The sequence below is a fragment of the Meleagris gallopavo genome, chromosome 23 (genome assembly GCF_000146605.3).
Source record: "Meleagris gallopavo isolate NT-WF06-2002-E0010 breed Aviagen turkey brand Nicholas breeding stock chromosome 23, Turkey_5.1, whole genome shotgun sequence".
NCBI classification, from domain to species: Eukaryota; Metazoa; Chordata; class Aves; order Galliformes; family Phasianidae; genus Meleagris; species Meleagris gallopavo.
In genome coordinates, this window is record NC_015033.2 from 4,863,113 (window position 1) to 4,885,651 (window position 22,539).

The window sequence follows — 22,539 nt, forward strand, 5'->3', positions numbered from 1 at the left end:
TTTCACGTTTATGCAGGGGCAGTTGAAGACTCACCTTCAGTCATGGTCTGGAAGTACATCTTGCCACTATACCGGCCGTACCCAGCCACGGTACGTGCTCGCACTTGGAAGACGTAGATCGTGCCAGCTTTGAGGTTTTGCACTGTCACAGTGTTGGTGGGGCTCTTCACTGCTGTTGAATTTAACTCACTCAGGTTCTGCCAAGAAAATATACATCTGTCATCAGAACAGAGAGCCAAGGTTCTGGACACTGCACCAGAATCAGGCTCTGCAATGCTCAGAACTACAGAAATTCCAAATTTCTATCCCGCCCCTTTTTCTGTGGTTATTCACCCAATTTATTCTTTTCAGTAGCACCTCCTGTCTGGCAGGTGAGGTTGCTTTGGCGGGGTCACTGCTTGGAACAGATCAGCTAAAAATCATGGCAAGTTTGCAAGTGAGTCACTGAGAAGTGCTGCCTTCAAGTCACTGCAAGGGGCTGGCAAGCCCACCAGGCACAGGGTCACCAGTCAGGAGAGGTACCTCACTTCTCACGAGATTTTGGACAAAGACTGGCAGAAAGAAGTCACGAAGATACAGTTTGCATAACCCCATCAAGTGGGACCTGTGGTTGAGGGACTTGAGTTGGGAAACTCCACTGGGTGCCAGGGAGGAATTTTTACTTGTTTCATGTGAACATGAGGTAGATCAGAGCAAGATCCAGCCCAGAAGACTAACTGCACCCTGGGCTGTATTAACAGAAAGATTTCTGTCTACACCAATGCATGCAGCATGGGAAATTAACAGGAATTTGGAAGCCATGGTGCAATTGGGGAACTATGACCTAATTGCTATCGTGGAAACATTGGTGGGACCGTTCACAAAACGGGACCATGACAATCAAGGGCTTTTTAGAATGGAAGGAGAAATGGGCAAATTGCCCTCTATGTTAAGAAATGGAGAGATTGCCAAGAGCTGCCTCAGAAATAGCCAGAGATGGGTGGAGTTTGTGGGCAAAAATTAAGGACTGGACTAAAAAAAGACATCTGGTGGTTGGGGTCTACTATAGGCCATCAGATCAAGGGGAACATACGGATGAGGCCTTCTTGCTTCAGCTACAAGAAGCATCACACTCACTCTCATCCTTGTAGGGTATTTCAACCTCACTATTCACTGGATAGGGAATTGGTTGGATGGTTGCAGCCAGAGGGTTGTGGTCAGTGGCTCTTCATCCAGGTGGAGGCCAGTGATGAGTGGTGTCCCCAGGGTCCATCTTAGGAGTGGTACTCTTTAACACCTTTATCAGTGATATCAGCAGCAGGATCAAGAGCACCCTCAGTGGTTTGTTGATGGCACCAAGCCGAGCAGTGCAGTAGATACAACACAAGGAAGGAATGCCATCCAAATGGATCTGGACAGGCTCAAGAAGTGGGCCCATAAGAACCTAATGAGGCTCAACAAGGCTGAGTGCAAGGTGTTGCAACCGAGTTGGGGCAATCTCAGGTACGTGTACAGAGAAGGAGAAGAACTCATAGAGAGCAGCCTTGTGGAGAAGGACTTGGGGGTTCTGATGTGCTCAAGAAGCTCAATTACAGATACAACAAAAATCGAGAAAAAATGAGCTCACAGAAAACTGATTGCCTTGTTTGTGTGAAGAGGCCTCAGAACTCCCATGGATCCTTCCCAGGAAGGCAAGGAGAGAAGTAGGTCAGGAAGTGTTTTCATTTTTACTGCCCAAGGGCTTGGATGAAACCTCCTAAGCCCTTGGATGGCATTAACACCACAGTTGTTTTAAAATCATCTGTCCAACTGTTTGAGAGTACCTCATCCCCACACTGTCATCCTGGAGGATTTTCAGTTGAATGCCACAGATATGCTTACAAGATGGTTTATAGGCTAGGAAATGAATGTCTGAGGAAGGTATTCTCATACCTATGCTCTCTAACCCCCTCGTGCAAGGAAAGAGCATTTATGGGTTTGTGCCTCCACAAATCCATGGCTGGAACCAGGTAGAGGGTGACTGCAGTTTAATCATTCTCCTCATACCTCTGTACCACTTTCCCTCAAGCCTAACAGGGCTAAGGCTTAAAAATGGCTTGGTAAATCTCTTAATAAATCTATTCTTTGCCTTTGGCATATTGCTCAGACATCACCTCTTCAACAGCTTGCTTATTCCCTTCAAACACTCCTCTCCTTTCACCCTTCTGAGCTTCTCCAGCATGTCCAGGTGGTTTAAAGCCTATGTTCCTTTGCTGTTTCTCCAACCTCACTTTTGAAGGGCTTTTCTGGATGATTTTGCTTTGAGTTTGAGAATAACACTTCTAACTTCCTGATAGACTTCATTTAGTGTCCTCATCTGGTTCTTCTCCCTCTGAGCCAAATCTATTCTGAAACTGAAGTCTGATCAACAAAGAGTTTCTTGAAACATGCATAGTCTGTGAAACGCCCGAAGGATTTGCAGAAATGGTTTCTAAAAAGTCATGTTTTATCAAGCCAAAAAAAAAAGCAAAGAAAAATGTCAACCAACTTAATTTGGCAGGCAGTTCCTCTCTGCATCTGCACAGCAGCAATCTGTTGTGGTTCCTGAAGCAAACAGAGTCACACGTACAAAGCAAGTCCGAGGCTGGATGCCAAATAATAACACAAATGTGAATTTCAGCCCCCTTGGGATCAAATGCATTAGGAGGGATGCTCGGATGTGGTAGGAGGGCCATTCTGGTTACTCCTGGGATGGATCCTTGGGGCCCACAACTTCATAACATCACTGAGCAACTAGGTCTGGGGGTATCTCAAAAGCATGGAATCAAAGGATCATTAATGTTGGAAAAGACCACTAAGATCATCCAGTCCAGCCGTTACATTTCCTATCCCAGTCAGGTATCAGATCAAGTGTACCTCTTGGAAGTAAAAGAGATACCAAAAAAATGTACCAACAGGTTCAAAGCTCAGGAAGAGAGAGCTGCAGTGACAGCACTTGGCAGCTTGGGTTGTCCTCTCTGCCTGTGCTGGTGCCTCCTGAAAGCCTTTTGCCATAAAAAGCATCGCCCAAGTATGGCTTGGACTGCTCGTCCTTGGGATCAGGGACAGACTGTGTCCAAATATTTGACAACAGGGGAAAGTAGATGAACACCTTGTTGTTGGTTGCCACGAAGAGCAGCTTCCCCTTTAGCCAAGCCTCCCCCAGAAAATTAAGGGAAAAAAGAAAGAGGATGAGACTAAGAGAAAACAAGACTGGTAGAATGAACTGCCTGAGATCATTCTGAGTGTCCCTGGGGAAAGGGCCCTTCTTGCTTTCCAGATGCATCTTGTTACCTTCTCATCCATCTTGCCATGTATTCTGGGATCATCTCCAAGGGTCAAATAAAAGGCTGTGATTTATGCAATATAGGTCAGGACCTATTTAACAGTCTACAAAGAAGCTCCTCCCGCCTCCCTGTTCTCCCTCTGGCTCTTGGTGATGAGAAAATAGGTCACAGGCAGTGGGGGGGATTAATCATTTCTTCCGGCAACTGCTGGGAAAATATTTTCAGTTCCATTTAATCATAAAGCTTTTTAATTAGTTAGTTTGCTTTTTTTTTTAACATATAGTTTATAAGCTTTTAGGCAAAGGGGCAGATTCCTGGAAGGAGAAATCTCCTGCTCTCCAATCCCCATCTCCATTGGGTAGTGTGGATGAAGTTCAGCAGTCATGCAGAGCGTGGCATGTCCTGGGACCATTATCAGTGCAGTCTTCACATCCCTTGGCAGACCCATAAGACATCACTCCTCTGCTAGGAGGTGGAAGAGGGGATGGAACAGTCAGAGCTATGGGATCCTCACCAGCCTCACCTTAAGTTGGTAGTGCAACGTGTTCCCTCTGGAACAGCTTTCCCCTGGTATAACATCCAGGTAAAGGGGTTGAGGCTGCTGCACACAGATGCAAACTCATCTTTTGTGCAAAGGCACTGACACAAAACCTCAAAGATTGGACAGCTGGCAAACACGATCCATCCTGGCACAACATGCTATGTGACAACCCTACAGCTCCCATTCCCCACTAATGGAAAGAGAAAAATTAAACCCTGAACCTGGCTGCTGGCTGCCTGGCTCTCCCTGCAATGAGTCCACCTGACAGCAGCAGGAGAGGTGAAGAAAGGAGAAGCTCCTCCTGAAAGACCAACACGGTTATGCTGCCTAAGCATTGAGCTGCAACCATCACTTTGCTCCAAAATGTTGACAGCCAGTGCCACCCACGCTGATGAGCCAAAAGCAGTAGCCTGTGCACGCCCTTTGCATCACCTCCTCTGCCCAAATCTTGCAGCCAATCCCTGCCATGGTCCCGCAGTACCTTCTCATAATATTGCAGCTCATAATCCAGGATGACTCCATTGGGCTGGTCAGGTTGAGACCACGAGAGAGTAATGCTGTCCACAGTGCGGCTGACCTGGTGCATGATGGACACAGCTGAAGGAGCTGGAAGAGAAAGAGAGAGGCCTCAGTCAGGTGCTTGCATGGACACGACCACATCCCCTGGCTGGAGGCAGGCAGCTGTGAGTTTTTGCTATTTGGAGCTACTGAATTTGCTTCCAGCAGTGGCAGGACTCTCCAGGGGTCCGGAGATCCTGGTTTTTGCTTTTTGAAGACATTAGTTAAGGTTTTCACAGCTCACATAATTAGAAACCGTGTAAGGAAGCATCTTTGGCAAGAAAACTGGAAAGAGATCATTCATTCCCAAGCAAAATGAGCCCAGGGTTGGAGCAAACACAGCCTTGTTCCCCTGAAAAAGTGCTACCAGCCCAGCAATATATAATCCTCCTTGCTTGCCATGGGGAAGTAGGGGGTTTTGTACTTTGACATTTGCATAGAGAGGCTTCATAAGGAACAGGCAGACGCAGGAAGCAAGCAGCTTCTCTCCTGCTTGGTGTGCTGGGTCTGCAAGTTGCACATGTCAATCAAGGGAGGTGTGTACAGCAGCATGAGCATGCAACACAAACCTGACCTGACATGCTGACAATGGTGAGTCTTCTGCCGAGTCAGAATGCCCTGGAAATAGCACACCCACAGACGCCTCTTGTCCCACTGAGCACAATGGGACCTTCCAGCAGCTCTTCAGACAATCCAGGCAGCTGCCCACCCCTTGCACTGCTCTGGTTATTGCCTATGGCCAAGTAGGAACACTGCAGTCGGAGTTGTGCTAACAGCAGGTGGGACAGGGGCCACCGTGTGGATCTGCCACCCTCCTGGGCAGTGCTCAGCAACCTCGATCCCTCCTTACTGTCCCAGTCCCCCACATTCAGTGCCCATATTTGCACACTTCTGGGATCAGTATCTCATGCTGGTGCTAAGATAAGACATGGGTAACATTCCCGGAGCCTGTCAGCTCTTGCCAGAACTTGCTGTTTCTTCATCAACGCAGATCTCATGGAGCACCTGCCATCTCCAAGAAAGAACATTTCTCCCTGCAGAGAAAGGCTTTGGAAGGAAGATGAGACCAAGCTACAGATGGCCCTGCAGATTGGCTTTGGACTGAGATGAGCACACAGCCTGTGGGTGCTCTCAGAACCACAGAATGGACTGAGTTGCAAGGGATCCTTAAAGGCCATCAGGTCCAACCCCAACCCACCATCAGATGGGGCTCTATCAGTGATCAGAGCCACCCAGCCTGATTGGGTGTCTCCAGGGATGGGGCATCCACCATTCATCTGGGCAACCTGACTCCACAGTCCTAAACACTTCTCCAGGGGCTCTGAGCACCTGATGGAGCTGTGGGTGTCCCTGTTCACTGCAGGGGGTTGGACCTGATGGCCTTTAAGGGTCCCTTCCAACTCAATCTGTTCTATGATTCTCAGTAACTGCTCTTATTGTCAAAGTCATCAGGGAAAAGCTCAATAATGAAATCATGAAAGATTTGGGTCAGAAGTGACCTCTGGAGGGTTCTAGTCCAACTAGCTGCTCAGTGCTGAGTACTTTCAAAGTCACATCATTCTGTTTAAGGCCCATGCCCAGCTGACATCCAAATACATCCAAGCATGGAGATCCCAAAGGCTCTCTGAGTGCCTTTCCAGAAGAAGATTTAAAGCATGCAGAGTAATAGCTAAAAAGGAAAGAGAGGAAAAAAGCACAATCTGGGATAGTGCTACCCAGTGATAACCTCATCACAAGGTGTGATGCAGCTCTAACACAAGCATCAAGCACCTTCGTGACCAGCCTCAACCACTCCATGCAGAGAGCTTTGCTGATATGGGACATGATGAAGTGAAACAGAAAACGCCTGTGAGACACAGACACTTTGTGACACAGGATGAACACTGCTGGGCATAGAGGGCAAAAATTGCAAAATCTCTGAGCTGACTTTCCTGAACTGTTGTTTCTGAATCAGCTATATGCTTCCATTAGGTTGTTGAGTATTTCAAAGCAAACACATAACAAACTGTGAAAAGGAGAAGAAAAAATGAAGTCTTTGTTCTTTCAGCTCGCTTTGTGCACAGCTCTTTCCAGGACTATCCAGAGCACGGCTGGGCTGTGAATGCCAAAGATTCGATGGCAGCACTTAACCTGGCACCGTGGGGCTGGTCACCTCGTTCCATGAGCAGTGATTTCTCTTTGTTGCCTCGTGACAAAAGAAAGACAGCTTTGGTGACCATTTCCAGGTCAGTGCCCAGAGCCAAGGACGCTCCCTTTGCTACTGGTTCTCCCCTGCTCATGGAAGGGGTTTGAATTACTGTTGATGTGGATAGGGATGCTTTTTCTTGACTGAAACGCTCGAGCCCCGCACTATTTCAAGGTAAAATGAATGATTCGAGTCCTTGAAAGACACTTTTCTACATCCTTGTTATCTGGTACGGCCTCAGATTCTTTGGATTCCTCTTAGAGGAGCCCCGTGGCTGGAGAAATAAACCATGCCAAAACTACTGCTGGAGTGTAAAACATGCTTAATGAAAATCCCCTGATGTAAAAAGGCAGATGACCTGTCCTGCTGTAACAAAACCTGCAGCACATGGGGAGGAGAGGCAGCAAAATCTCTCACATTGTGCAGAAGCACAGGAGGAATGCAAGGGATGCTTCCATGGTTGTCACCACAAGGCTCCGTTCTGCCACACAGAGCTGAGCACAGCCAGACCCCTGACTGACCATTTCCCATGACAAGTCAAACACCTGCTGAGGAGGAAATGTAAATTCATCACTTGCTCTGGCAAGAGAAGCACCACAGACACAGCGATGCTCAGCTCAGAGAGTATTTAACTTTTGTACAAACAGGGGAGGAGCTTCAACAGCAGAGAATCATAGCATGGCTCAGATTGGAAGAGCCCTTAGATATGATCCATTCCCAACCCCTGCCGTGGGCTCTTTGCCCCTCACCAGATCAGGCTGCCCAGGGCTCCATCCAGCCTGGCCTCGGGCACATCCAAGATGGGCACCCATTACTTCTCAGGGCAGAAGACAATGCTTCATGCATATGAAGAGTCTTGCCACTGTCAAGGTCAGTCTAAAAGACATTCTGCATGAGTACTCATGTACTCATTAGCAAAAGGGGAACGGGCAAAGAAAGGCCTCCTTCTCTCCTCTGTTTCACCACAGCTGTGCTGCAGACTAAACCTACCAAGGGGGAGTGCTTTGCTATCTCCCAAGGCAGCGTTTCTGGCCAAGATAATCAGCTTAGGTGCCTCACTTGTGTTCAGTTGAAGCTCAAGGGACCATACTGGGGAAAGAGATGAAGCAGGAAGCTCAGATGCCTCCACATCTGTGAAAGCTGAAGGATGTTTGCTTGCTGATGGACCCTAGACAATTCTTGGGCATGCAGTGCACCTACCCCAGGTGCTGGGCTAGCATTTCCTGGGCAAAGTAGGATGAACACCCTGTCTGTGACCATGAGACAAAAGGTGGGGCTGGATCAGACTGAGCAAACTGATCTTCATTAAGGGGGAGATGGACTAAAAGGCTTTCAAGGCTCCCTTCCAATTCAAATGATTCTATGATCTCAGATAGCTCTGGATTTCTCCATAGGAGCCAGCACTATCATTCACTCTTGATTCCTGCTGAGAGGTTCAAACAATGATACCTAAACTCAAACAGCTGAGCCTCCCTCTTGCTGTGGGGAGATCTACAGCTGAGCTCCTGGTTGTTGCTGATGAGGTCTCCAGTGACTACAAGAGAGGCATGGCTGTGCCACGTGCTGCCTCTGGAGCTCAGCATGTATTTCCAAACAATAAATAAATCATTATTTGCTCTGGAAATAGATCTACTTTAAGGTGACCATCAATATCTTTTTAAAGGTTTACATGCTTGCTTGAAAGCACATTCCAGGTATCCTGGTGGAGCTGACGTGCAGTCTAATACCTCCATGGGCAAGAAACCAGAGAGCTCCAGACCCGTCAGCTTCAAAGGGCATCTCAAGCAATTTTTAATAGAGACAAGGAAAGGGGAGAAGACAAGAATGAAAGAAATACGTACTTTTCCAGAAGACTGAAGCACTTTCTAAGCGAAGCAATTCCTAGAAGAATGTCACGCTGACCACAAAACCCAGGGCAGTTTGATGAGATTGCACAGGAATATGTCAATTTACAAAAAAAAACTGGAAAAAGATACTCTAACACCCAGGTCTGCACATTCACACAAGACTTGTGATAGAAGCCAAGCAGTCAGTTCAGGTTGGAAACTAGGAAATACTTCTCCAAAAGAGTGGTGATGCACTGGCACAGCTGCCCAAGGAGGTGGTGGGGTCACCATCCCTGGAGGTGTTCAAGGAACGTGGAGATGTGGCACTGAGGGATGTGGTTGCTGACACGGTGGGGGTGGGCTGACACTTGGACTTGGTGATCTTAAAGGTCTTTTCCAACCCTAATGATTCTGTGATTCAGCACAGCTGCAACATCTGTGGTTGACTGTGTGTGTATATTACAGACAGACATCCAGTTTTCTTTGAAGTCTGCAAATAAGGACGAGCCCATCAAGCCTCTTGAGAGGCTTCCCTTGTGGTAACTTGCCACATTATAAAATGCACATTTTACTTTCAGGTTGAAATTTATGGACTTCAGCTTCCAACTGCTGGATGCTTTCTGCTTTTCCTAGCAAAACTAAGGAGGAGTCAAGAAAGTGAGTTTTATCCACATGAAATTAAGTAGAAAAAACATGAAAACATTTTCTTTTCATCTTCTATAATCTGAGTAGACTGAGTTTCTTGTGTGTTTCAGAGATTTATCAGCCCACGTATCAATCTGATAGCCCTCCTCTGAAACCTTTCCAATCTTTTGTTAACCTTGTTTTCATATCTAAATCTCAAAACGGATCTCCCAGCCACTAACAGTCAGCAGCACCTCCTCCCTTAGGTTTGACATTCCTCGGAGTGTGACCAAGTCAACACTTCTCCAACTCAGCCCAGTTCCTACAAGGCTTTGGCAGGGCTGGTGCTCCCTTTGTGTTGTGCACCTTCAGTTTTCTTCTCGTTCTTTATATTATGCTGAGGGAAAGGAGGGCACAGCCGTAAGACTGAGATCTGCTCTCTACCACGTGCTCTGCAGTAGGATTTTTTATTCTGTTGCCTTTCTCAGTGGCAACCCCAATGAAGGGAGCACAATCTCACCTCTAATGTGGACACAAGACCATGACTTCTGGAGCTCTGGGAACCTTAAAAAAAGACCACCTTGACTTTAAACCAGGCACCTCAGGACTCAGGCTGTCTTGGCATTCCCTACAAACCCTTCTGTCCTGCTGGGAGCAGGGTGAGAGACCCCAGATGCATCAAAATTAGGGTAATTGCTGAAACTGCTGTGTCAACCTTAGGGCAATTCATTATGATAAAACTGACAAAAAGCAGCAGGAGGGTGTCACACAGTGAAGAACTGTATTGGGCGAATGAGAAATAAATAGGCCTGTTTTCCTCCCTGGCTTTACGCCTGTGAGATGTAGTTTATGGGCATTCTTAGGAAGCTCACACACTTCCCCACACACCCATCTCCACAGCACTAAGTTTTGTCAGTTTGGTTAGGAGTTCCAGGGACTGCTCTGGGTACCCTGCTCCTCCTATTCGGCCAGAGCTGAAGTTATCTTTCTCCTAGACTCTCTCCCACTCGTGCTTTTTAAACACCCAAATGTGAACTCCTTCTCTATCCCACCTCTACCTTTACATCACAGAGAGAGCAGGAATAAAGGCAGGAGAGTGAATCAGGTCTGGCTATGGGAGAACAGCCAAGCATCTTCCTTGCAGGCATTGAGTAGCACAAGCTATTGCCCTGTGACACAGGCTGGTCCCTGCGCAGACTGAGAGGTTGCTGCTGTAAAGGCAGTAAAACTGGGCTGGACACTACATCAGTGCCAAGCAGGGAACCAAAGCCTTGGATGCCCCCAGGCAGCACCTTCTGCATCAAACACCTCCTGGGTGTTTGATGGGGAGTTGGTTAGGACCATGCAGCTCCAGGCTTTAGAATGCTGTGAGACATCAGGCTCTTTGCACAGCTTCTTGTTCATGATCTGTCTATCCATTTGAAACGTTGCCAATTGCAATCTGCCCCCCATTTCACACCTAGCCCCTTGTCTCCTTCACCTGCCAGCACTGCAAGCTCAGCCTTTCACTCCTTGCCTGTCCATGGGTCAGGGCTATTGAGATCCCTATAATCAAAGGGCCTCCATTCCTCCTCTGGATTAGCTGGAAGAGTCAAGTTACAGGCAGCAAAACCACTATCTCTGATCACTTTAATACCACTAACCCATGTCATGTCAGACAGAGTCAACATTTGCTCTGGAAAACACGACAGAGAAAGAGCAAAGCCAACCCGACCCACAGCCTCTCCCCAGCAACACTTTGAAATTACCCTGGGGAAAAAAGAGGTGAACAGCTGGGAGTTTTCCAGCATCTCCTTGGAGCCCTTCTGACAGATCTCAGTCCCTGAAGTGTCAGGTTACTGGACGGGGAACTGCTTTTATTATAAGAGGGTCAGTGGGGAATTCTGGCATTTTCAATTACCCGCTCGCAGGAGCGGCTGTGATCCGGGGTCAGGATTAACTGTGTGACCTCCAGCTGAAGACGGAGTGGTAGGGAAATGCAGCATGATGCTGCAAGGCACCAGCTAGTCCGGAGGCCAAGGGACAGGGCAGAAAACGGGGAGACAGGGAGAAAGCTGCTCTCTGGTGAGACCAAAGGGTGATGTTGTGCAGCAAGGAGGACGTGCTGTGATCAGTCATGGAGCACAGGCTTCCCTGAGCCTGAAGTCACAGGGCCTGGTGACATCTAGGCTGGGATCCAGGCTCCACAGTGCATGAAAGAAAAGTTGGAAAGGCACAGTGCCTCCGTGCAGGGCTATGGGCAGCTCAGACGTGTGCCTGCCTGCCGGTGGGGCAGAGATGATGTCTGAAGGATGATCCCCTTTGGGAGTGCAATAAAAGCCTCAAGCCCTGTCCTTGGGACCGTGATGGAAACTTCCAGGAGGTCAGGTAGGTTGCATATGAGGAAAAGCTTCTCTGAAAGAGTGGTTGGACACTGGCACAAATGCCCAGGGAGGTGGGGGAGTCACTGTCCCTAGAGGCATTCAAGGAACATGGAGATGTGGCACAGAGGGATGTGGTCAGTAGTATGGTGAGGTGGGCTGGGGTTGGACTGGATGTTCTTAGAGGTCTTTTCCAACCCTAATGATTCCATGGTTCTAAACAGGACAGGGTGAGAAGCCAGGACAACTCACTGTGCACCTCCACAGACCTGAATGCCTTGCACCAGCATCCCAGCCAAGGAGAATATAACCCAGACTGGCACTCCCTGCTTGCCCTGAGATGTCCCAGACCCACAGGGTTTCCAGCTGTGAGCAAGTGGATCTGAGTGTCTTAACTAAAAATGGACTTTCTTTCATTTTTCTATGAAGAAATTCAAGTGCCTGAGAAGACCAACACGAAAAAGGTGGTATCCAATTAGCGTGAGAGAAGGGATGTGGTTCAGCTGGCAAGTGATGTGATTTAGTAGGCATGGTGGCCATGGGTTGATGGTTGGACTTGATGATCTTAGTGGTCTTTCCAACTTTAAGGATTCTGTGGTTCTATGATTCTAGGTAGCCCTGCCAGGCTGATACCCATGCTGTTTGTGTGGAGTGACTGGAAAATTTCCAAGCAAGCCTTATCTCCAGCCTCTCAAGTCTGTAACTCCACACGCTGGAAAATCTTAAAAATACAGGCAATCCAAAACTGGCTCCTGGCTCAGGCCTCATCTAAATCAACAAAGGTTTGGTGTAGATTACAGCCTTTAAAGCAGCTCCTAATGCCACAAACCCAGTCTCTGGGCTCAGGCAGAAGAAGGCTTTTGGCTGTCTTTATGCTCTTTGTTTAACTGAGTTTGCAGCCTTCATTTGCACACTGCCAGCCTGCCCACGGAGAAGGGCTGGACTTTGTTCTCAGCATGGAGAGGAGATGCTCCACTGGCACTCTGGAGAACCTCAGCATCCAGACTCAGATATGGGAGTGGGTTTGGGGTCACTCAGAGCCAGGCTCATCCCCACCTCCACATGGAAATCTCATCTGCTCCAGATCAAGGCAGAAGCATCAGTGCAGGGCTGGCGAGAAGCAACAGAGCTGGCAGAAGCCATCTCTCCAACTTGTTCCCCAGATTTTCAATAACGCGGTATTTTCTTAGAAAGTGCCTAACTGTAACCTAAAATGTTCTTAGAAACATCCCCGTTTTGGAAACTGCAAACATGAAAAATGGACCAGAGAAATTTTTCCTGATAAAAGCTTGGAAGAAGGATGCCTGCTGCAGTGCATCCCCTCCCACCCACTGGGTCTGGCTAATTTGAGGCTCTGCCAGGCTGCCTTCCGCTGTGTGCTGGGAAATTCTGCAGCTATCAGGATTATTTTATCTCTGTTCCAACACTGTGACCCTGAAATTTTTGTTCGTAGCACCTCTCCCTGCATCTCTCCTGCGTCTTTGTGGCTTCATGTACCTGCTTCTGGCAGCTCCACCTGCCCAAATGCTGGCACTCGGTGCCTCGTGCGCAAGCAAGGCGATTAGCACTGCAGATCGTTTGCCAAGTGCAGCAGTAAAGATAAATCACCCCTCCTGAACACATAAGCAAAAGGTGAGCACCTGAGCCACTCTGTTGGCTCACATGCAGCAAGGATGGCAGCGCATTGCAGGGAGGGAGGGAGGGGTTGAATCACCAAAGGGGACTTTCCACCCGCATCCATCATGGGTGGTTTTTTGTCTTCCACACAGAGCCAGCTCCAGTTCCAGATGCTCTGGAACAGGTTTCTGAAGCCCCAGGCAGGTGTGGGAAAAATGATCCTCAAATTCACAAAGTAATTTATGCAACAGGGAAATCTGGAAGTCAGCAGGTGGAGGAGCCCACAGAGCTGGTAGTGGGAGAAGAGCATCTGCTAGGAAAGCTTGAGACATGCAGATTATACCCTGCCTTGCCAGCATCCCCCCAACTGCCCACCACAGAAGCAGAAAGAGGAGTCCTGAAGAGCCAGCAGCTGGCAAACCTCCTGCCATCTGGGAGCCCTGGCTCCAGGCAGTCTCCAATGGGCAGAGCAGAGGAGATTTGGGCATGGCCAGGGCTCTCCCAGGTGCTCATGGCCAGCTGCTGCCATGCCCTCAGCCAGCCCAAGGCAATAGGCTGGGACATCAAGTCTTCCAAAGAAGAGGAGGACCTTAGAAATAACCCTACAGTAGCTCAGCAGATACGTTCCTGCCTCACTTAGACATACAGGCTGCTGCTCTGGCTTCTTCACCCAAAGCCCACCACTAACCATTCTGTACCATCTGCTCTCGTCTTGCTTTAATAGCATTTTTCTCTTTTTGGTGTCCCTTCATGCTACTACACCCATACAGACAGCAATTCCAACCCCATCACCAAGACTAAACACACAATGTCATTTCGATCTCCACTCTGGAACATGGGTTTTCTGGGTTCTGCTCTCTTTATCAGCCTTTCTATGTACCTAATACCAGCACAGTTCAGCTCTCTTGAATGTGGGCAGCCAGATGTCCGTGCAATGACCATGTGAGTCACAGAATCCTTAAGGTTGGAAAAGACCTCTATGGTCATCCAGTCCAAATAAGTTTCACCCAGCTTTTCCAAATGGCAGTGAGACTTCAGTACAGCTGGTGTACCTACCTTGCAGAATACAGTCCAGTCTTGCATGTGATTCTTTTTTCATGAGGTGTTATATGGAGAAGAGCTGTCTCCTTTTTATGGTTTGCTCTTGGGTCCTACTCAGCTGTCTCCAACATTTGGCACCAAAACAGCATCTTGATGTCTAAAGTCTGGATGCCTTTCTCAAAGATGTTTCATTCACACACAGGGCTGAATGTGAGGTTAATAGATAAGCAGGGTAATCTATAACATCCCTGGGCCTGAACATCTGAATCTCAGTGTAACACAGGACAACGTCCACAAAGCATAGCTTAGGAGATTCGTGTTGGACATGAGGAAAAGCTTCCTTCCCAGGAGGTTGTGCAGCCCTAGGACAGGTTGGAGACGTGGGGAGAACTCTGCTTTTGGTGATTACCAAGAATTATCCAGCCAAAACCATACCTGTCCTGCCATAGCTGGGTGGTTGGATGAGAGATGCAAGATGCTGGGATGCTACAGTCTCCTGGCTCTTACATTTATACTGGAAGACAACAAGAAATAGACTCATTTTAAGAGCTGGAAAGCTCATTCCAGCTCTCTTCTGCATACACTTCCCCAGGTTTTTGTTTCACAGACGGGGAAATCTCTTCCAAGCTGCAGCCTACTCTGGGCAAAGCCAGGAGCAGAAGCTCATGGACCATGGCTACAAGGGAATTTTAAACCTTAATGATGTCTGGCACGAACCTAGAGCACAGGTGTGAGCTGTTTATCTCCCAAGCCAAAGGACTCAAATATATCATCAAAGTAAGTTATCTGAATCCACAGAAACACAGAAGATGGGCCATTCAATTCTGCTGCAGATCAGTTTATTGGGAATGAATATCTGTTCCCTATGCCACACACTCGCTGATGCTCACATTACCTATCCCATAGTCTGTTTATAGTTCATTTGGGCTCTGTTTGCAGCCAAGAGCCTCTGACACTGGAACGAATCCTCCCTTCTGACTCTGTGTGACACAAGAATCCCTCACATAAGGAACACGTCCCCAAAAATCTGGATGTTCTTGTTTCCCCAGACACTGGGAGGTCTTGAATTGGTGTAATCTGCAGAGCAGTTCTTCCTCCTCCTTTCCCAGCCTGATACCAAGAGCTGCTCTTCCCACTTGCTATATAAAACTTCCCTGCCCAAGGAGCTCTTTCCTTCCCCAAGTTTCCCAGGCACTCAGCTCATCCACAGCATGAACAGAGACTGAAAATCCTCCCAGCACCAAGATTATCCCCCTCCCCAACTCTCCCCAAAGAATACCCCAAATTAGCAAGCAGGAGCAGTATGTTGTCACAAGTGAGAGGGTTGACACATGGCATGGTTCTCAATTAGTCAAGTGTCATTATCCCAAGCATTGGGCCATGCTCAGCTCCTTGACCCCTGGCTTCCCTCCTGCTCCTTCCCTCCTGGGATGCTGGCAAGCCTCTCAGTTCTCCTCTCATCCACCCCTCTTGGCACAGATCTCTGGTTCTGGAATGGCTGAGAAAAGGTTTTTTGTGGCACCCTATATCTGCATGGCATGTTTGTTTTCTTTTATGCATCAAGGTCTTGTAAGACAGGGGTGGATGGAAAGTCCTGGACGTGCCTCCATACAGAGCTGTAGGGGAGCAGTACCATATGGCAGGAAAGCACAGGTTGAGCCATTGGGAAAAATGCAGCTTAGGGAGTCATGGAGAAGTCTACTGAGAAGAGCAAAGAGAAAATACAGCCTGGCCTTAAAGGTGACAGGAAATGGGATCATACAGAGTTTGCTGGAATGGGTAAATCCATTGAGTTGGTTGACTGGGGAGCAGGGAAGTTGTAGAAAGAGAAGATCTCTTTCAAGCTCTTTTAATTTCTTTTGTTCTGATGCTGGTCCTTTATAATTTTCTGGTGTAGTCTGCTAATGAAGACGGGAAGGGTGAATTTAATCTTAGTCACGACTGCCTAAAGAGCAGTTAAAGAAGGGTGAAAGCAAGCTCTGCTTATTGGGGATAGATGACATGACAAGGGGAATGAGCCACAGATACAGACTAGAAATTAAGAAAGGCATCTTCTCAGGAGGTTGACATAGGAGAGGTTACCAGAGAGGTGGCATTTTCCAGGACTCTGAAAAAGCCACAGACACAGAAACAACCTCTCTGCACAGCAGTGAACATAGCTTGATGGCTGAGCCCATGAATACAACAATGAGGTTATACTTAGGTCTGGAAACCTTACAAATGTAGGTCTTGCAGAGAGGCATACTGCATCAGGGAAGCAGAATGTGAAGGGACCAAGACATTCTCAGAGAGACCACCAAGGAGGAAAGAGCTCCTTGCACAGCTGAGTAAGGCTGCACAGTCCTTGGATGTGTAGAGCAAACAGTGAGCAAACAGTACAGAAAGGAGTTTATTTGCAGTGGTGCTTCTACTGGCTACAGTATCTAATTAACACAGAATTATGACGAAGAATATGAAAGTGTCCACAAAGAGCTAAAGGGAGAGCCACATTCTGCAAAACCACCTCATAGCGAAAAAAGAATGATCCATCTTGGTCTAATTGTCTCTTATTTTCCCTTGAGAGAAGCTACCCACTGTGTCTCTACACAAGTACAAACATCCTGCTACCACAGGACAACAGCAAAATACGTTTGGTTGACATAGACTGAATGTTAGTGAAATCCAGACCAGAAATAAGGTCGTATTTCAAATGATGGCAGTAATCATTGGAGAGACAGTGATGAACTGTCTTTCACGGGGTGGTGAGGCTTGGGCTCAGTCTGCCCAGAGAAGTTTGGATGTGCTGTCCCTGGAGGTGCCCGAGGCCATGGATGGGCCCTGGGCAACCTGAGCTGGTGGGGGGCACCCAGCCTAACACAGGGGTTGGAACTGGATGGGCATTAAGGTCCCCTCCAACCTAGGCCATTCTAGCATTCTGTGATTTCTAGGAGAACAGGAAGGTGAATGGTGTGTTATCTTCTTTGATCTCAAGCTGCTATTTAGTGTCAACTGTCACGATGCCATCAAACCCACCAGTTGCACTCCTCCAATCCAACTCAGTATTTGCACTCTGGCCATTCTACAGGGATCGTTTTCCCACTCTTGTAGCATCTTTTCTCTGTAATGCTGAAAAATTTACGATATTTGAAGGTTAAAGATGCTGCTGGATTTCAATATAATCACAGAACGTCCCGAGTTGGAAGGGGCCAACCCGAGATCCCTGAGCCCAACCCCTGGCTGTGCACAGCACCACCCAAATCCAAACCCTATGGCTGAGTGTCCCAGTGCTCCCTGTGTGGGGCCATGCCCACTGCCCTGGGGATCTGTGCCATGCCCACTGCCCTCTGGTGAGGATCCTCTCTCTAACACCCACCTGAGCCTCCTCTGATGCAGCTCCATGCTGCAGCCACCAACTCCCAGCTCAACGCCCCACTCTCTCCGTGCACTCTCCTCCTGGTACAACACCCTCTATTCTCCTGTCCCAGCTCTGCCTTTGTGTGTGCAGCTTCTGTTACCAACTGCTAATGATCTACACCAAGGCTGCCAGGCAGTGTAAGCTGAAGAATTCAGAACCTCTAATTACAGAGGAATCAGCAAGCAGACAGTTACTGTTTAGTGCTAATGAATAGATACATTAAAGGAGATATCACACAGGCTGAAAAGTGTGAGTCCTGATAATGAAGGAGTATCAAACAAGGAGGATGATGATCAGGGGACTGCAAGAGGATTCACCTTCAACTCGGCTTTCTGCTTTTCGCCAACATGGTTCATGGGCGACCAAAACATTTTTGCATGTTCCTCTCTCAGCACTGTGTGTGCCCAACCAAGCGATGCCCATTTGCACCACCACTGCCTTACCAACACCCCACACCACCATCCGTACCCTGCAGCAAGCACACACCACAGCCTCCAGCTAACTCTGTGCCAGTGCAACAGTCCACACTCATCCAGTTTAGTGCTGAAGTTCTTGTAGTGTCCAGGAACCCTGGGGAACGTTCACACTCCCTGCACACAGTCTGCAGCATTCAGACCAACCACTTGCTTGCTTCCTCACACCATATTGATGTGCTTCCACCGTGCAATAGGATTAAGCTCAGGCCTGGCCCCAAGAGGTGCTCCAGGTCCAGATGGCTTCCAGGCAGGACAGGGAGAGCAGGTCTGCAGGCCACCCAGCCACCAGCACAGCTGCCACCTGCAGCTCTCGTAGGAAACAGCACTGCCAGCAACCCTAGCACATCCCTTTCCCCAGCCCCCTGGGCCAGCACAGAAGCTGGCAACCCAAAGAGAAACCATTACAGCTTTGCTATGTTGTCTTCTTCACCAAGCACAGCAGAGAGGGGCTTGTGAGTGTGGCAGGTGGCTTGCAGCAGCACAGGATCTGGAGCAGTTCTCCAGGCAGCAGTCCTGTACAGCTGGCTCACAGCCTTCCATCTCTACAGCCTTCCTCTGTTTTCAAGGCCTGTTCTGGTGCTTGGGCCAGAGGCTACGCTTTCTCTGCAGTTGGAGCAGAGATGACAGCTTGTGTCAAAACACTCGAGCCGATATTACCTTCTCTCCTCAGGAACCAGGAGCACCAACAGAGGCTGCCAGCAGCAGTGTGAGCTGCTGCTGTGTCTGCAACGCTGCCAGCAATGAGGATTAAAGGCACCTACAGTGTATGTGCCTGCTGGCACCAAAGAAATGATTATAGGTCCAATGCCAGAGGGAAATGCTGAGACATCAGAGGACAGTGACATGAGCTGGACTGCTGCAGTGGCTGGCATGGCAGCTCTGTCTTGGGGCACACAGAAATAGGGGATATTTTTCATATTCAAGGCTTGGGATTCCCTCTGGTTGAGTTTATACATAGGAGGGAAACCGATTTTTTACGTGGGCAGATAGTGATAGGACAAGGGAGAATGGTTTTAAACTAAAAGAGGGGAGATTTAGCTTAGAAGTTAGGAGGAAATTCTTGGTACTCAGAACCCGTCCAGAGAGCTGAGGGCACCCCATCCCTGGAGGTGCTCAAGGCCTGATGTAGGGGTGGAACCAGCCATTGGTAATGACTGGAGTTTGGGGGACCTTTAAGCTCTTTTCCAACTCAACCATTATATGATTCTACGTTTTGTCCAGGAATTTCCAGGCCACTGCATCTGCTTACTACAGAGCAAGAGATATCACACCACATCTCACCCCACTCTGCCTCCCCTTCAGGCCCTGCTCGTACCACAGAGCTCCATCCAGCACGTGTGTTCAGTCCCTAAACCCCACCTCCCCTTCCCACAGGAGTCTGACAAGAGTCAGGGCCTCTTACCAGCCTGGTTGGTGGTGATATTCACTGATGCAAACTGCGGGGAAAAGGGGCTTTGGTCAGTGACCCCATTCACAGCCTGGATCTCGAAGGTGTACTGCGTGTGGGCCAGCAGGTCGCTGATGTAGATGCGAGGCTCTGTCAGACCCAGCTGGCGTGGGGCAAACTGCACGTTGTCCCCACAGCGTGTGCACGCCCCGCGTCCCGACCCGCAGCTCTTGCAGATGATGTTGTACACCAGATCCTCCCGGCCCCCTGAGTCTCGTGGTGGGGTCCACTCCAGCATCAGGGAGGTTTCGTTCACGCTGGAGATCACAGCCTGGGGGGCAGATGGGATGGCTATGAAGGGAATAGAGAGAAAAGTGTAAGAACAAGAGCTCTGAGCTATGGGAACCCATCCCCAGCAAGGACTTGCCCTGCGTTGAGCCCAGCTGCTTCTCTTGCTGGACCTTGATAACCTTGAGATGTGGGTCTATGTGAAAGGAGTGGGGTTCAACAACAAAGAAGCTCAGAGGGTTGCAGCACCTGTCCTACGAAGAAGGGTTAAGGGAGCTTGGCTTGTTCAGGCTGGAGAAGAAAAGACTCCTGGGAGACCTCACTGTGCCATTCTAGCCCTTAAAGGAGCTTATTAACAGGAGGGAGACAATATTTTATATGGTCTGATAATGATAGGTCACGGGGGAGTAGTTTTAAACTAATGAGGGGAGATTCAGATTAGATATTAGGAAGAATAGGCTGCTAATTATGGAGTCCAGGCTGCCCAGGGAGCTGTGGATGCCCAATCTCTGGAGGTGCCAAAGGCCAGGTTGGATGGGGCCCTGAGCAGGCCAGTGTGGTGGGGGCAACCAGCTCTTGGCAAAGGAACTAGATGGCTTTATGGTCCTGTCCAACCCAAGCCATTCCATGATCCTGTGACTCTCTTGGTGTCACAGGGATGTGTGCAGGAAGCTGAACAGCCAAAGGCAGGAGTGGGAATCAAACTTACCTTCTTAACTTAGGCCCGTCCCTGCTAAACTGATCACACAGTACCCACGACAAAATTCATCTGAGATTTTTGCTATTTTTTCTGATTCCTTGCCCTTACCCTAAATTCCTGAGCGCCTACACCCAGGACTTAGCATTCAGGAGCAGCCCCAGAGTGAAGTCATCCCACAGCCAAAGCACTGAGTCACCCTAAGTGCTTTGGCTGATGCATGCCTCCTTCCCCAGCTCTGTGCCACCCTTCCCCAGTTGCCTGGAGCCCACATACTGGTGCATGGCATGTCGACAGGGTCAGCATCTGCCCGATAATATCCGTTTCGGCACACGCAGTTCGTGGCCCCTTCCGAAGTCGTCCGGCTGTTAATTGGACAATGGACGCATCCTTCATCTCCTTGGCTGGCCTTGAAGGTCCCTGATGGGCAGCCTGGAAGAGAACCAAGAACAATGGTGAGTTGTGAGGAAGGAGGGCTGGCGAGGATGCCCAGAGCTTGGCAGTGCTGTTGGAAAACGCTCTTTGGGGCGTTGCAGCATCCAAAGCCAAAACCTGACAACTTGAAATGAACGAAGTGGAGAAAGAGCAGCTGGTGTGAAGACCCTGAAAAGGCAGGCTGAGATGGGGTCCTTATGTAGATCTCCCCTGTTGCATTCCCAACCACAAATGCAAAAACAAGGTCCGCTGACCAAGTCTTAGGACTGCAAAGGGGATTTTTATCTGCTATCATGGAAGAAGTTCGGAGTGGCTGTACCGAATCAGACCAAAGGTCCACAGTCTCTCAAAGAGGATGGCATGAACTGGGCTGCTTATTTTCTAGTAAAACCTTCTAGGGTGGAGATCTTCCCTCCTGCTGGAGGTGGAACTGACCTGCACAAAGCAATGCTGAATCTTCCTAAGAATTTCACATTCATGTAAGAGTCTCCATTAGTTTCCTCTCGTTTATGCCATTGCTAATCATGCCATCACACACAAGCAGCAGTTTGCTGGGGTCTAGCCACTCACAGATGAAGCCACATCGTTAGCAACAGCCGCTCAAAAAACGCATGTTCAGCCAGGCATGATGGGTGCCAGAGTTCACGTGCTGCCTTGCAGCAGATGGGTGGTGAAGACTGGACCACAACTTGAAATATAATATTAACAGAAACGGTGCATTTGGCTAAAAATATTGTTGCAAAGCCTACAGCACTAGAAGGCCCTTTCCAACTCAGTGGGTCACCAGTGCCAATGCAAAAGCTTGGCTATAACCATTTATCAGCATGGCTCTCAGCGACTACACTTCGTTGTGACTTTCCGCCACTGTTAATCTCTCGTGCAGCATGAAGAGCCTGGGGGGTGGCAGGTGGTTTCTGCACTAAAATGAGTTCAACAAACTTCTACTTCAGTTCATCGTCAAGGCTTTCATGAACGAGGCAGAACAAAAAAACAGCCCAGGAAAAACATATGGTCAGGACTGAATCATATCGTAGAACCATAGAATGGCTTAGGTTGGAGGGGGGGACCTTAAAGACGATCCAGTTCCAACCCCTTGGCATGGGAAGGGTTGCCAACCACTAGATCAGGTCGTCCAGGATCCCAGGATTGCTGTAAGCAAGAGCTGTTAGAAATGCCTACTTTTGATTTAAAACAAATACACAAATAGGAATTTCCTCTGTTTTCAACCCTTACCTTCAATATTATCTTGGGTTTCCAATGAGAAAACAGAAGAACACACTACCCTGCATGCAAAGTCCCTTTGGACTCCTGAAGTCAAAGGATCTGCTGGAAAACTGCTGGAAAGCCAGCTTCTCCCCTATCTCATGTTCATGAATCTTTTCATCCCCATGGTCTCCCATCCTTTAAAGCTTTTGACTCCTTTTCTGGTCCTGTTCCCAGTGTGTGTCTCAGTATTAGCCCATCTCAGAGGGTGTTAAACCTGGGAAAGGTGTTGTGAGTATCTGTGTTACAGAGAGGTGAAGGTGGCTCTGCTTCCAAAATGATAGCAGTGTTCCTGTATTAATACCAATTAGTGACATGCAATAAAAGCAACATACATAATTACTGCAGTCTGACCAAACTGGGCTTCTAGAACTCTTTTCACATGCCCTTAAAGCATGACCAGCATTTTTGGCAACTTTCTTCATCCCCATACAGAGAAGGCAACAAATAACCCTGCAAAATGAGAACATTTTGGTGTGACTCCTCTGCAGCGTTCTGAAATCACCTCAAGAGACAGTAAATCACTGAATGGCAGCACTTTAAATCCACGCTGTTGGTTCTGA

At 48.5% G+C, this 22,539-nt stretch overlaps 1 protein-coding gene across 1 annotated transcript in view; it reads right to left on the bottom strand.

Moving 5' to 3' along the window:
- EPHB2 (EPH receptor B2) overlaps positions 1–22,113 on the bottom strand; it is a 43,424-nt gene extending 21,311 nt beyond the window's left edge. The window contains exons 1-5 of the mRNA XM_031556726.1: positions 21,996–22,113; positions 20,555–20,710; positions 19,309–19,644; positions 4,307–4,431; positions 35–197 (exon numbers count right to left, since the gene is read on the bottom strand). Of these exons, the coding sequence (XP_031412586.1) occupies positions 35–197; positions 4,307–4,431; positions 19,309–19,644; positions 20,555–20,710; positions 21,996–22,113 (898 nt within the window). The remainder of the gene's footprint in view (positions 1–34; positions 198–4,306; positions 4,432–19,308; positions 19,645–20,554; positions 20,711–21,995) is intronic.
- Between the last annotated feature and the right edge of the window lie 426 nt (positions 22,114–22,539).